This window comes from Leptonychotes weddellii, chromosome 5 (genome assembly GCF_054177405.1).
Source record: "Leptonychotes weddellii isolate Sample4059 chromosome 5, ASM5417740v2, whole genome shotgun sequence".
Classification (NCBI taxonomy): Eukaryota; Metazoa; Chordata; class Mammalia; order Carnivora; family Phocidae; genus Leptonychotes; species Leptonychotes weddellii.
The window spans coordinates 159,612,550-159,626,160 of NC_138373.1; the positions used below are offsets into that span (position 1 = coordinate 159,612,550).

Below are 13,611 nucleotides of genomic sequence, written 5' to 3' on the forward strand. Positions count from 1 at the left end.
GAAATCAATAAAGGGAAACTCTCGGAAGTGGGCTTGGGATGCTAGAAGGGGAGGCTGGAAGGAGGAGCTATACCACTCCATGCCCATCACAGGAACAATCGTTGATTAGAGGCCCAACAGAAGAATCAACAGCAAAGGATCATCAGAAAATCATCATCATCCTGAACTCTTGATTTTCTCCAATGGATGTTCATTCGGAACAATCCTTCCCAGCTTCTTCCTTCTTCTCCATAAAATAACGTTCCTCTTTGCTTGTTGGACTAGCCTAGTATTTTGCCATAGTCTACCTGTCCCAAATTGCAATTCTCTGCTACTCCTGAATAAACCCATTTTTGCTGGTAAAATAACTTTTATTTTTAAGGTTAACAGAAGTGTGAGAAATGAGGATGGGGCCATCCGTGAAGAGGTGGGCCACTGGATGGGGGCTCCAGGTCACTGCCGTGGACAGAGTGCCCCTGAGCCAGTGCCCTGGACAACTCCATAGCCCAGCCCTCTGCACAAAGGCCTCAGGCAGTGGGGTACTGGCGAATGTTTAATTATGGCTCTTGGGGGACTAGCATGTATTGTCATTTCTGGTGTGCAAAGACTTCCACCCTGGCTGAGTTCAAGCTACCAGGTCACAGAACTCAAGAAGGAGCTAGGAAGAAATGTACAGTCAGCTTGTCACCGTGATGAGCAGGTTCAGGACAGCACCTCACTCCCCAAGACGTGAGCCCCTCTCCCCACAGAGCTCTACGGCAGAACTGTCCCCCTAGACTCCCGGCGTTCAGTCTCAGCCTTGCCCCCCAGCCTCACCGGCCACCTGCAGCATCTTCCACTGTGCTTCCAGCTGCCCTCTCAAGTGTATCAGGGCCTGCAGGTCCTCGGGGGAAGCCATGGAGAAGGGACCCAGGCTGGGGGGTGCCTCTCCATGCAACACCCGGGCCAGGACCCCCGCAAGCTGGGATGTGGATTCCTGGGCCAGGAGTAGAGGTGGAAGCAGCAAGTCACTGGTCTCCCCACCTCCCACCCACAGCATGTCCACCCTGCCCAACTCACCTGCTCCACTAGGACCAAGACTCGGCCCCCCGCTGGTCCCCGTAGGAGCGCAGCCAGGAGTGCAGCTTGGGGGTCCTGGAGGCCATGGGCTGGTCCCAGCGCCACCAGCACCAGGTCAGGCTGGAAACCATAGGCCAGGGGCAGCACAAGGGCCAGGATGCAGCTCAAGAACCCACCTGTTGTCTGTGGGAAGGACAGCAGCAGAGCTCCAGGCCCTCAGCCAGGGGTCACCCCACCTCCCACAGTCCCATCAGGAAGCCAGGAAGGGCAGGTGAAGGCCAGGAGCGGCCCCAAGGGTGCCAACGAGTGGCAGCTGCCCTGCCCGGGACCCCACAACTCACCCCTGGGAGCGGCACAGACACGTGGAACATGGACAGGGCAGCCGCTTCTTTGCCTCTGATGTTCAGCCACAGATTTCTCCTTCCAGGGGAGAGTGAGCACGTGGGCACACATGGAAGGCTGTGAAATGTGGTTCACCCTCCAGAGCCCAGACAGCAGAAGGGAAGGTGCTGGAGACCCTCCCAGGAGCTCCTCTGCCAAACTCCAGCTGGGGAAGGCCCTGCCCACCCTCCCCCATGGGGACTCAGGAGTACGTGCCCACCCACACACAGGACGGGATGCACACAGGACCCAAGTGTCCTACCCATCACTGGCAAGGTCTGGGGGCCGATCCAGCTGTCCCACAGCCACACAGAGCACCCTAGAGGAAAAGGTGGCCCCAGGACGGGCTGCACTCACCCAGCCAGGAATCCATGCTTGGAGCCCTCCCCATGGGGCCAGGAAGCAGGAGCAGTGTGGCCCGCCAGGGCGGGGGTGCTCACCTCTGGGCTCTGTGGGACAAGCCGCGCCGAATGGCCACCTCCAGGGTGGCCGCCGCAGCTGGGGTTGTTGCGATGCCACTGCTCACCTGTGGGGGGCAACCCCCAACCAGGCAGAGAGTCACATCCATCCTCCTCTTGGTCCCTGTCTACGGAGCTGCCATCTGCACAACTGAGCTCAAACTGCTCCCCTTCTGGAAATAAGATGCTTAAAACTACACTTTAAATCATCGCCTTCACCTCACTGTCAGAGTATTTAGTTAAGAAGACTGACTGAGCCTGAACTTGTGACCCTGCCCCTAAGAGCTGTTCTAGAAAGGGTCCATGTGGTTCTGCACCACCCAGCCCTCCCTTGGACAGGCCATCTGTTGTGGGCGGCTCCTGGGCCCTGCCCCCAGCTCCAGGGCCACCCTCAGCCCATCCCAGGTGCCCCCACCTGTCCATCCAGGATCCCGTTCAATAGATGCAGGACCTTTCCAAGTGCAATGAAAGCCGTGTCCTGGGCCAGGGCCTCATGTAGCCTGTGGTGGGAAACCAGAGGGACACGTGGACAGGAAGTGACACCGGTACCACGGCACGTGTCACCCACAGCCCCATCCCTCTCCCCAGGCCCGCTCTGCCCACCTGGCCCAGGCCTGTGTCTCCTCCTGTGGGGCTGACCCCTCTGGACGGAGGACATCAGGCGGTAGGACCAGAGCAGCATCCTGGGCCGTCAGGGCGGCAGCCGTGCGGGCAGGGGGTGTGGGGTAGAGGTGCAGCTGGTCCAGGAGGGACCTCGGTACAGCCGAGCCCTGGGCCTCCGCTGCCTTGAATCCGGGCCCCCCAGGCGACACAGGTGGGCGTCTCCCCTCTGGGGAGCAGGTGCTGGGGTTCAGTAGGCGGGCCGGCCCTAGGGAGTGGTTCAGAGTCAAAGCCACTGCGCAGGAGCCCGGGGAGGTACCCTGCCGCCCAGCGTGGGCCACACCGACCTTGCTGCTGAAGGCTAGTCCAGTGAGGGGCCTGGGCTGCCCGGACACTCTGGATGGACTCCAGAGCACTGTGGGGAGAAACAGGAGCAGTAAGGCCTGGCCTGGAACCCCCAGCCTTCCCAGCCTCCTGCCCCATACCTGTGCCGAGGCACCATGGACCCCGACAGGGGCGGGGCAGGGTCACCCAGCAGCGCCTTCACCACCATGCACACCGACTGGGACAGCGACTCCAGGTGGTAGCCTCCCTGGGAGCAGGGCGAAGGCAGACACGAGATTAGACAGGGCTGTCAGTGGGGCGGGGCGCCACCGTCCCGGCAGGACGCCCCACCCTGTAGAGCGGGCCCCCCTGACTGCACCTCGACACCTGGCCTGTGAGCCCTCCCTGCTGCCAGTCACCTCCAGCACAGCACAGACCCGGCCGCCGGCCAGCACCTGCAGCAGCTGCGTGAGGTGGGCGAAGCACTCAGGCGTGGCCTGCATCTGCCCCTGGAACCAGAGCCAAGTGTGAGGGGGCCTGGCCCCAGGGCCCCAGAGGCCCTCCCCAGCCAGGACAGGCCTTCACCTCAGGATCCCCAGGGCCCCAGAGGCCCTCCCCAGCCAGGACAAGCCTTCACCTCAGGATCCCCAACTGCTGAGTCAAATCCTGCCGAGACGAGCACCAGCTCAGGGTCAAACTGTGGACAGGGCCAGGTGGGGATGGGCAAGAGAGAGCCTGGAGCAGAGGTGAAGGAGGCCCCTCCAGAGAGTGCTCCCCACCCACAGGGCTCTGTTCTGCTCCGGGGGGGGGGGGGGGTCGGGGCAGGGGGCGGAGGGGGGCGGGGGATGACACCTCTGGGCACGGACTCCCCCTCCCACGCTCCTCCCACCAACACCACGCCTGCCCCCCATGCAGTTACCTCAAACGCCACAGGGAGCAGCACATGCAGGAAGGCAGCCATATAGTCAGCATTTCCCATCCCAACCTGTGGCCACCGGGCATCAGAGTTGGGCCCTGTGGGGGGGGGGGGCTGGGGTCTTCACCCCTGGGGCCCAGGCTCTGGGGGTGACCCTGGAAGGATGCCCTGGACTACGTTCAGGAGGCCTGGGGCTGTGGGGCAAGGGGTGAGGCCTGGGGGAGAGGCTCTGGGTGGGGGGAGGGGGGGCACCTGGTTCCAGGGCAGGTTGACAGTGAAGCCACGGCCCTGCCCCAGCCCAACAGCATCTGCATCTGACTCTTGAAGATAAGGCCAAAAGCAACCATGCTCATAGCGGTGCCAGGAGAAGTAAAGAACACTGCGGACAACCGGCCGAGGTCAGAAATCGGAGCTCAAAGGTCAGGCCCTCAGCCCCATGGCTCCCTGCAGGGGGTCGCAGGGAAGGCTGGTGACCCCAGCTCACCTGGGATCATCCTCAAAGATATACTGGATGCCCTGACCATGGTGGACATCCCAGTCGACAATGAGGATCCTGCGGACAGGCAGTGCAGAGGTCACTGAGGGGCAGGGCCTCCCACCTGGGGGCCAGAGCCCACCCCAAGAGGGGAAGGACTGAATGGGGTCTGCCAGCAGCCCACTCCACCGCTTTCCGTCTGGCCTGGGCCCTGCGCACGGACAGCCCAGGACACACCTTTGCAGACCGTGTTTCTGCTGGGCGTGTTTGGCCGCTATGGCCACATTGTTGAACACGCAGAACCCGTTGGCAGCAGCCCTCTGGCTGTGATGCCCCGGAGGTCTGCGGGTGAAAACTGACACATCAGGGTCATCCTGTGCCCTCGCAGGGCTCCCCACAGCTGGCGGCAGCCCAGAAGGGGACAGCCCTCACCTCACCAGGGCAAGCCCATTGTGCGCGGCTCCTGTCAGCACAGCATCCACCAGCTGCAGCGCGGCGCCTGCGGCCAGCCGGGCACAGTGGAAGGTACTCTGCGGGGGCAGCGGTGCAGATGAGCCCCCCCCCCGCCCTGCAGCTCGGGCTCTGCCCAGGCCTGTGCCGGGCTGCAGGTCCCAGCAGCAGCAGCTGGTCGGGCATGCAGGGCATGTGCACGCTGGTGACGGAGGGCATATGGGCCAGGGTCAGCAGCCGCAGCCATGTAATGGGCACGGGCATGCAGATGTGCATGTTGGGGGGGGGGTGTCCCCAGGGCCGCACCGGGTGGAAGTAGACAGCATCGTACTGCCCAGACAGCGCCCGTAGTTCCTCCGTGCCCAAGGCCTGGGTTCCTCGCAACAGGGACACATACTCTGGGCTGCAGAGGGGCAGGCAGGCAAGGCAGGGTCACCAGCAGGAGCAGGAAGGGGAGAAGGAGGGGCCGTGCGCTGGTGGGACCGCCCACCTCACGGTTCCCTCCCCCACCCACCCAGTGGTGAAACTGAGGCAGGTAGGGGAGATGCTCTGTTTTCAAGATGCGGGCAGGCTGGGCGGCCCCACGTGCCAGGCGGCCTCCTCTGGGAGGTGGCTCCCCGGGATCTGACCTGTGTACCAGGCCCAGCTCTGCCTCTGAGGCCTCTCGAGCTGCCAACTGTAGACACCTCTGCTCCAGGCCCCCCTGCTGCAGGCGCTCAAGGGCTGCGGTCAGGCGCTCGGGACGCTCGATCTCACACTCAGGGCTGCGTGGACACAGAGCTTAGCGTCCAGAGCCCCCTCCCCACCCTCCCCCCTCTACCAGCTCACACTTACTCTTCCCAGAGCAGCCGGGCGGCTGTCATTTCCTCATGGTACACGAGTGCGGTCCTCATGGCCCAGCCGCCCTGGGTGGTGGGGGGGGGGAACCGGTGAGTGCCTGCTCCCTCCTTGCAGCCCCGGGGAGCAGCTCAACCCCTGGGCCACAGCTGGGACGGCGCGCACGGAGCCTGGGCACGAACGCGCAGAATCCAGGCACGGAAGGAGGCCGCAGGCCGCAGTCGGGGTCGACCGGGTGGCTCCCGGACACAGGTTTCCGGCTTCCTCAGACTCGGACCCGGCACGGTCCGGCCCCCGCCGCTCAAAGCCCCGCCCCGAAGCGCGGCCTGACCGGAGGGAGGGGGCAGGAGCGGGAGTGGACAGGTGTGCTAGGGGGCAGGTGCGCGAGGAGGGGGAGGGAGCGGGGGCGGGAGTGGACGGGTGTAAGAGGGGGCAGGCGCGCGGGGAGGCGGGGAGCGGCAGGGGGCGAGAGGGGGCGGGAGTGCGCGGGGGGGGCGGGAGTGCGCGAGAGGGGCGGGTGCGCGAGGGGGCGGGTGTGCCAGGGGGGCGTGTGCCCCGGACCCCGCGGACTGTCACGGCGGCACCACTGAGTGTCCCGGTCCGCCCCAAATCTCAGACCCACGCTGACCGCGCAGGCCAAGGCGTCAGACCCGTCCGCAGCCCATCACGTCTGGCGCACCCCAGGGGCCCATCCTAGCCAGAGCTCGAGGAACAGCTGCGAGTGAGGGGGCGAGGCCGAAGGCCCGCAGGAGCAAGGCCGCAGGCCGGAGAGCCCCCGCCTGGGCCGCGTCGAGGTGTAAGGAAGTGTCAGGGCCCGACTGAAGCTCCAAAAGACCCTGGCCGAAGAGCAGAGTCGGAGGCTTAGGGTGGTGGCAGAGACGTTGGACAGGGGTCGCCGAAGCGTGGGGCGAGGCAGGGCAGAAGGCCTAGCGGAGGGAAAGGCGAACAGAGGGAGATCTGAGCGAGGAAGGAAGGAAAGGAGGCGGCGCGGACACAGACCCAGAGCAAGACGGCCAGAGAGAGGAGGCATGCGGGAGCCAAAGGCCTGAAACCCGGGGCCTCTGCCAACCCGGCCCTGGGGGAGGCGGGGCCGTGGGCCGGAGTACCGGAGCGGCGGGCTTATCGGAGGCGGGGCCCTGGGGTCTCAAAAGCGGTGTTCTGAGGGGGACGGGCCCTCGGGAGGCCGGGCGTGGGGGAGGGCGGGCCTGTTAGAAGGCGGGGCCGGGAGCGCAGGTCCTGGGGACTTGGGGTCTTGGAAGCGGGGCCCTGGGGCGGGAGTGCCACCAATCCCGTTCTCCGGTGCCCCAGAAGCGCAGGAATGACCTCTACGGCGGTAGAAATGCAGCCGGCGGCCCCCACAGGGCCCTACCCCCTGCGGCCCGCGACCCCACAGGGGACCCCACGGTCCTGATCAGGGCACCTGCCAGGGCGGGCTACGGGCGTCCTACCGAAGCTCTGGGCAGACTCCGATTGGCTCATTTTGGGTCACGTGCCCTCCCCTGAGCCAATCGCGGTGGCTATGGAGTGGCGTACTCTGAGTGGCCAACCTGGGCCACGTGGCTCCAGAGCGGGGCCTGTGGCGGACCGCCCCTCCCGATCGCTCTGAGCCTGGGGTCCGGGCAACCGTCTGTCCCAGAGGTATCGGAGACCCCCGAGCAGAGAAGGCCGGTGTCCACTTTGGCAACTTGTCTGACCGTACTTGGCTGGGTCAGCTGTTCGCATGTGCAGCCGAGCTCCAGGCCGAAGGGGGACAGCCGGGCCCCGCTTTCGGCACACCTGCCGTGGGGACAGGTGGGAGGAGCCAGGGCAGACGCAGGAGCCCCAAAGTGACCCCTGACCCAGCTGTCAGCTCTCCGAGACGTCCAATGGCTGGCGGAGGGCGGCACGGGCTCGCCGTTGCGCTGGGGTGTGGCCGACGAAGGGGCAGGAGGTTTGGAGACAATAGAACCTATTCGTGCGCTGTGCCCCAGGTGTCTCAAAGCGCCAAGCGTGACCCCTCCTCACCAGGAACCTGGCCTTGGAGAGTGCAGGGAGCTCAGACAGCTGGGACTGAGCCCCAGGTCGGACCCTAACCCCGTCCTCATCAGGCCCTGCCTGGGGTCTGGCTCCAGAGTTTAAGCCATTAGAGGAAGGTCAGTCCACAAGAGGGCAGGGGCCCATCCCTAGTGCGGGGGCTTCAGGCTCTGGGCTCACTGTGGACCTGGGAGGAAGGGGGTCCCCAGGCCCAGCTGCTGAGCAGGGGCTGAGACTCCAGGGCCAGCTTCTCTATGCCAGGCTGCAGCTCAGACGCCTAGAGGTGGAGATCCAGCCTGAGAATTAGGAAAGCGAGAGTGGGATCTGTACAAAAGGGTTTATTTCTTTCCAGCCACGTGGGCATAGCACTTTCTGGGCTGGGGGTGCAGGAGAGTCCACACCAACGCCCCCCGGGAGAGACATCCCTGAGTAGGCGCTCTGCGCCCTCCCTGTCCTTTCTCAGCTGTATGAACTGGGCTTCAGCAGGGGCTGGAGCGAGCAGGGTCAGAGGGCAGGCCTTGACCCCAAGGCTCACCCACCCCCACAGGCTCTGAGGCTTCTTGTTGCACCTGGGGGAGAGGACCACTGCTCAGGGAGTCAGAGGCCAGTCCCCAGTCAGGTTGACATCCTGTCCAGAAGGTTCAGATGCTCCCCCAGGTTAGGCTGAGGTGGGAGCCTTGAGATCAGGATAACAGGCTTGGGAGAGGGGGGATCCATGGAACCAGAGGTTTCCTGGGATGTAAGCCCCAGCCAAAGTCACAGTGATAATTAGGCTCCCCCTTCCAGGTAGAAGCCCCAGCCAGGATCCCCAAGGTGTCCTCACCACCACTGTGGGGGCCCAGGGGTCTTCACAGGGCCGTCTCCTTGGAGACCTTGGTCCCCAGCTGCCGGGGAGGCTTGAAGCTGAGCACTTCTTTATATGTGACACCTGGGTCGGGGTGGGAGAGACGGACCATCAGGGGAGAAGGGGCCTCATCACCCTTCAGAATCACCTCCTAGGATTCACACCCAGGGTGGAAGCCAGTGACCCAGGAAGAGCACTGAGTCCTGTGAGGTGGGGGTGGGGGAGGGGAGAGCTCCCAGGCCCAGAGCACAGGCTGTTCGCCATGACCGAGGGGCCCAGCTGGTGCCCAAAAACATCGGAGCCAGAAGTCATTGCTGGAGTGCAGGTACCAGACAGGCTGCTTTTGTCCTCACACATGACTTCATCCCAGGCTAGGGCCACACTCAGCCCACCTGTGTCCATCCACAGGGGCTATCCACCCTGATGGGGCTCCTGCAACCCAAACCCACTGCCCCTGGGGTGGCCAGGCAGGCCCTGGCCCCATAGCCTGGTGTAAGGAGCCGTGTGCTAATATAAATCAGTGTGTCTACTCAAGTGGAGCCACTCAGAATCCTACCAGAACACACCCCAGCTTCTGGATCCAAAATATCCACCAAAACTTAAATGAGAAGAATTCCCACAAACACCCAGTTTCTACCTTCCTCGCCTGTTGGTCATGGCCCCTAAAATGTGTTCCCAGAGCAAGCCATCCCAAAGGAAGGGAGAAGGCCTGACTTGCTTTCCCTCTGAGCAGTTTGCAAAGGGACAGGTTCTACTCAGCCTACCCCAGCGTTCCCATATTCACCTGGCCAGTGCAGCACCTGTTTGGGGGACACTGGTCCTCCAAAGCCCAGTTCAGGAAACACTGTGTGTTTAGAGCCGGTGATCTGTGTGGCTGGCCCTGCCCGTGGCACCCATGTGTTCCTGCCCCATCAGGTGCCTCCTAGGCCCTTCATCTAACCCTAACACCGGGGTCAGTCCACACAGGGGAGGTCTGTGTGAAGCTGGCTGTTTCCAGGGAAACAGGAGGTGATGAGAGTTTGCATTCCTGACCAGGGGCTCGGCCACAAACAGGTCATGTGTTCACCATGGTCTGTAGTAAAAGCAAAAGCTCTTACCACTGTGTATGGGTGGGGACCACAGAAAGGATTCTGTGGCCCGTGGTTTTCATGTTATCTTTTTTAGCAACAGAAAACTTTCATCAAACCAAACCAAACTTAGAAGCACAAATAAGGGTGGGGCCCTGCCAGAGGCACGGAGCAGCCCAGTGGCCAAGGAACAGGGTCTGAGAACCACCAGTCCTGTCCCACCCCAGCCCCATGTGCAGCTCCAAGGCCCCGGGTCTGAGGCAGAGCCAGGACGGGACCTAACTGCTGTCCTCAGATGTGCCCAGCACCCTCCAGGCTGGCCCTGCAGCCACCAACAGAAAGATACCAAGCGCAGCCCTCATTGCCTGCCATTCTGCAAAGCCAGTCCCAGCATGGGGCCTGAGGACCTGGCAGGTGTCCCTGGGCCCAGCCTGAGGCTCAGCATGTGCTGGCTGGGCCCTGAGAGGTGAGGATAGGGGCCTTTGGTGTAACCCAACAGCCGGTGGGTGCCAAGCCCGGCTTTGCTGAGCACAGGCTTCGGTGGGTCTGAACTACTCAGCGGGACTAGAAGGGATGGGCAAGGGGTGTGGAGGAGGCTGCCTGCGGTGGGCCTTATCCTGCTGGCGGGACAAGAGGGGTGTGCAGTAGTCAGGTGGGAGGGGTCCTAAAAGGGGCAACGAGGGGCACCTGCGTGGCTCAGTTAGTTGAGAGTCTGATTCTTGGTTTTGGTTCAGGTCATGATCTCAGGGTCGTGAGATCGAGCCCCGTGTCAGGCTGCACACTCAGCAGAGTCTGCTTGAGATCTTCTCCCTCCCTCTGTCCTGCCCTGCCTCGCCTGCAGGCCCTCCCCCACAAAACAAATAAGTAAATCTTTTTTTAAAAGCGGGGGCAAAGAGAAACAAGGACAAGCTCAAGAGGCAACAGTGGAGGTCTGGGGGACAAGTGGGTGCAGAGGGGCTCCAGAATGGCCCAGGTCTCTGGCCAGGACATGGGGAAGATGGGGGCAGCCCTGGGGCCGGGCCGGCAGGGTGGGGAGAGACCAGGTGCTCACAACCGCCCTGAGCTGGGAGCTGCCTCCCACAATTTCCAGAACTCACCTCCTGCTCTTGTTAGTTCTGAACCCCCTGCCAGGGACATTCTTTCATCCTTCAACTCCAGCCAGAGGTCACCTTGGCCAAGAAGCCCCACTGCCCTCTGACTGTTGTATTCCTTACCTGCATCCCCAGGTAGGGGGACCCAGGACTCTGAGCCCTGGCGCCCTGCACTGGGCTCCCAGGGTCCCTCCACAGGCCCTGCCCAGAGCTCCCCCAACTCACGTTTCCACTCGTCCAGCGTGCGGTCCATATCATCAAAGGACTCGTCGTACTTCTGGGCCTTGGGCTCGTCCTCCGTGTCCTGCAGTGACTCGAAGTAGGGGTGGGTCAGCGCCTCGGCCGCAGTCACCCGCCGCTCTGCATCTAGCACAAGCATTTTCTCCAGGAGGTTCACAGCTGCGGGGAGGGCTGGTCAGGGAGGGTCCCAGGCCCTGATGCCCTCGTCACTGACCCAACACTCCCCCCCCAGTCCAGTCCTACCCAGAGGACTTGCATTAGTCAGGATGCACGCAAAATCCTTCTTCTCCAACTCGGGGAGGCCCTTCATGTAGTTCTTCGCCTTTTCAGGAAGAAAGGGTAAGGGACCAACCCACAGACCCAGGCCCAGCCCCTCCAGCCCCCGTCCAGCTCCCGACTGACATCGGCACTCTGCAGCCTCTGCACAAAGTCAGCGGGAGGCGTCCCTGTCACCTTCATGATCTCCTTCAGCTGGTCCAGGTCTGTGCCAAGCTGAGGAGCACAGCACAGGGCCAGAGAGCAGGGCACACCCCACCTGGCCAGGACAGCATGCCCAGCCCCCACCCAGGCCCAGGCTGCCCCCCCACAAGTGTAGGATACGGTCACTGCCCTTGAACAGCGTCTTCCCTGTAATCATCTCCGCCATGATGCAGCCCGCCGACCAGATATCCACTGAGACAGAAGCCCCTGCATCAGGGCTCTGTAGGCCAGGGAGGGCAGGGGGACACACATGGGGGGGACACAGACAAGGGGGCCATCTAGCCTGCCACACCCTCGCCCGGCTCCCATCCCAGCTCAGCAGCCTCCCCACGGAGGAGCCACCATTGGACTTCCCATAAAGAAATGGAAGCAGGCGGGTGTGGCCTGGGAGGCTGGTGTCGGGAGTGGCTGAGTCTCTGGGCAGCTTCTTACCTGTCTGTGTGTAGCGCATCCAATTCAAGATGACCTCAGGCGCCCGGTACCACCGAGTCACCACATACCCAGTCATCTCGCTGTCTGCCTGCCTCGCCAGGCCGAAGTCCAGGATCTATAGTCAGAATCAGGAAGGTGGGGCGAAGAGGCCCCCAGGGAGTAGGTGGGTCAGCCTGTGATCCAGGAGAACTGGGCACACCGGGGCCTCCTGCCAAACCTCCAGGACCTGAGGTCATGGCCACAGATTCCCCAACAGTTCCTCCCCATGGCCAGTGCACCCAGCCCCCCTGACCTCGCCTTCCACCACCCTCAGGAGCAGGCGCCCCGGTGGGTCTCCTTTCCCTGTTCCTCTACTCCCTGCTGACCCCAGGACCTGGCCAACAGCACATTTGGAGAGGTCCCCTTGGCCCTACCCTGGCCCAGGCATGGGGAACTGGGGATACCTCCCTCCCTTCACCTCAATGAGATATGGAATGCGCCCCATGCCCTAGTGTCTGCATCTAGTGCCTCCCCTGGCCTGGACGGCTGGGGTCTGGTCCCTCTGTTCGGGCCTGAGGGCCAAGGGCAACAGGCAGATGGACAGGTGGGGAGAACCCTCCCCGACCCAACACACACCTTCAGCTCACAGTCCTCATTCACTGCCAGATTGCCGGGCTTCAGGTCCTGGGGGCGGGAGAAAGGTGGCCGTGCAGCCCCTCCCATGGGGGTGCACGGGGGAAGAGCCCGCCCTGGCCAGCCCCACCCAGCAGCCCTTCCAGGAAGGTCCCTCGGCCCCCACAGCTGCACACGGGCATCACACACACTGCCCTGACAGGCCAGCAATGGGGGCTCCTGGCAGCCAGGCCCCTCCCACACCTACAGGCCAGAGGAAGTGCCCACCACCACCAGGACTCACCCTATGGATGATGCCAGCAGCATGGATGTACTATGGGGACAGAGAGACGGTCAGCGGTGGCCAGCTCACTGGGACCTCAGAGCCATGGGCCAGCAGTCCTACCCCAGCCCCAGCCCGGCTTGCAGCACGCCCCGCACACTCCCACCTTTAGCCCCTTCAGCATCTGGTAGACAAGGAACTGGATTCGGTCCTCACTCAGCTTTTCGTGCTTCATGAGCTTGCCCAGGTCAGTCCCCATGAATGGCATCACCAGGTAACTGAAGGACCGGGGTGGGTGCAGACGGCAGGTGTCACACCCACTCAGCCCCTGGAGATCCTGGAGGCGCCCCCGCAGCATGCGGGCTCCACCTTCCACAGGGCAACACCAGGCTCCACCCACCTCTCCAGCGCACACCCACAGCTCTTCCGCCCACCCTGCCCCAGAACCGTCAGGTGCATCAGGGCCGCACAGAGGCTAGGATCTGGGGAGCGCCAGGGATCACAGGCAGAAGAGGGTGCAAGAGAAAGGAGGGCAGGGCCTGTGGGCAGTGGGGGACGGCAGGATACATGGGTGGGAGGAGCATGCCGGGCAGGTGGAGGGAGAGAGATACAGAGGACAGACGTTCAGCACAGGGGCCTGTGCGGGTCCTTGACCTCTGCAAGGTCAGGCGGTGAGGAGCCTGTCCTCAGCCCTTCCCCGGCTCAGCCCCTGGCTCTTGGCCGGCCTCAGTGTGAATCCAGGGATGGCAGCCACAGGCAGGCCCCCCTGCTACCCCTCCCCTGCCTGCCAGCAAAGGTCAGCAGCTCTAGTTACAGGCTACCCAGGATGCCAGGGTCCCAGAGCACGGGACCTGCTGACTAACCATGCAGTCCCACGCTCACACCTCCAGCTCCACCCAGCTGTGTCACCACCATGGGTCTGGGGGGCCTGTGACAGGGGGTGGGCTGCGGTGTGGGGAAGGGGTGGGCAGTGTGCCTCCCGACCCCGACCCAGGCTGCAGGGACCCCCACATGCCAACCCAGAACCCGAGTCAGCAGCCAGGAGCAGCCCAACACGCCTTTGCCCTGCGCAGCCTGCCCAGGACCTCACT

The 13,611-nt window shown here is 63.4% G+C and overlaps 2 protein-coding genes across 11 annotated transcripts in view; both read right to left on the bottom strand.

Moving 5' to 3' along the window:
- Window positions 1-329: 329 nt before the first annotated feature.
- On the bottom strand, window positions 330-6,947 carry HDAC10 (histone deacetylase 10). Of its 10 annotated transcripts, XM_081822710.1 has the most exons (21): window positions 6,900-6,937; window positions 5,477-5,547; window positions 5,272-5,406; window positions 4,949-5,045; window positions 4,625-4,722; window positions 4,430-4,534; window positions 4,202-4,270; window positions 3,970-4,096; window positions 3,721-3,786; window positions 3,439-3,498; window positions 3,221-3,310; window positions 2,963-3,069; window positions 2,825-2,892; window positions 2,481-2,745; window positions 2,293-2,377; window positions 1,860-1,945; window positions 1,682-1,738; window positions 1,380-1,458; window positions 1,039-1,221; window positions 796-955; window positions 330-637 (listed from the first exon to the last, which is right to left on the bottom strand). In XM_081822710.1, the coding sequence occupies exons 2-21, from the start codon at window positions 5,533-5,535 to the stop codon at window positions 627-629; spliced, it is 2,007 nt and encodes a 668-aa protein (XP_081678836.1). In that variant the 5' UTR covers window positions 5,536-5,547; window positions 6,900-6,937; the 3' UTR covers window positions 330-626. The 10 variants fall into 10 exon arrangements, 8 of the variants coding, with proteins under 8 accessions (XP_081678836.1, XP_081678835.1, XP_081678830.1 ...); XM_081822709.1 differs by having other exon boundaries at window positions 796-853; window positions 4,430-4,547; window positions 4,630-4,722; window positions 4,949-5,406; window positions 6,900-6,943; XM_081822704.1 differs by having other exon boundaries at window positions 4,430-4,547; window positions 4,630-4,722; window positions 4,949-5,406; window positions 6,900-6,941.
- Window positions 6,948-7,815: 868 nt separating this feature from the next.
- Window positions 7,816-13,611, bottom strand: part of MAPK12 (mitogen-activated protein kinase 12) — an 8,907-nt gene continuing 3,111 nt past the window's right edge. Inside the window, exons 4-13 of the mRNA XM_081819019.1 lie at window positions 12,921-13,145; window positions 12,687-12,798; window positions 12,542-12,571; window positions 12,262-12,309; window positions 11,647-11,761; window positions 11,335-11,406; window positions 11,137-11,216; window positions 10,978-11,056; window positions 10,720-10,893; window positions 7,816-8,420 (exon numbers count right to left, since the gene is read on the bottom strand). Coding sequence (XP_081675145.1) covers window positions 8,341-8,420; window positions 10,720-10,893; window positions 10,978-11,056; window positions 11,137-11,216; window positions 11,335-11,406; window positions 11,647-11,761; window positions 12,262-12,309; window positions 12,542-12,571; window positions 12,687-12,798; window positions 12,921-13,145 — 1,015 coding nt within the window. The 3' untranslated portion in view covers window positions 7,816-8,340. The remainder of the gene's footprint in view (window positions 8,421-10,719; window positions 10,894-10,977; window positions 11,057-11,136; window positions 11,217-11,334; window positions 11,407-11,646; window positions 11,762-12,261; window positions 12,310-12,541; window positions 12,572-12,686; window positions 12,799-12,920; window positions 13,146-13,611) is intronic.

Bases quoted from the DNA above. Each gene is read 5' to 3' on its own strand.
- HDAC10 (XM_081822704.1), bottom strand. From the start codon at position 5,535: ATGAGGACCGCACTCGTGTACCATGAGGAAATGACAGCCGCCCGGCTG. The intron at 4,723-4,948 runs GTGCGGCCCTGG...CTGCCCCCGCAG, and splicing joins ATGCTGTCTACTTCCACCCG to AGTACCTTCCACTGTGCCCG. The intron at 1,946-2,292 runs GTGGGGGCACCT...TGCCCCCCACAG, and splicing joins ACGGGATCCTGGATGGACAG to GTGAGCAGTGGCATCGCAAC.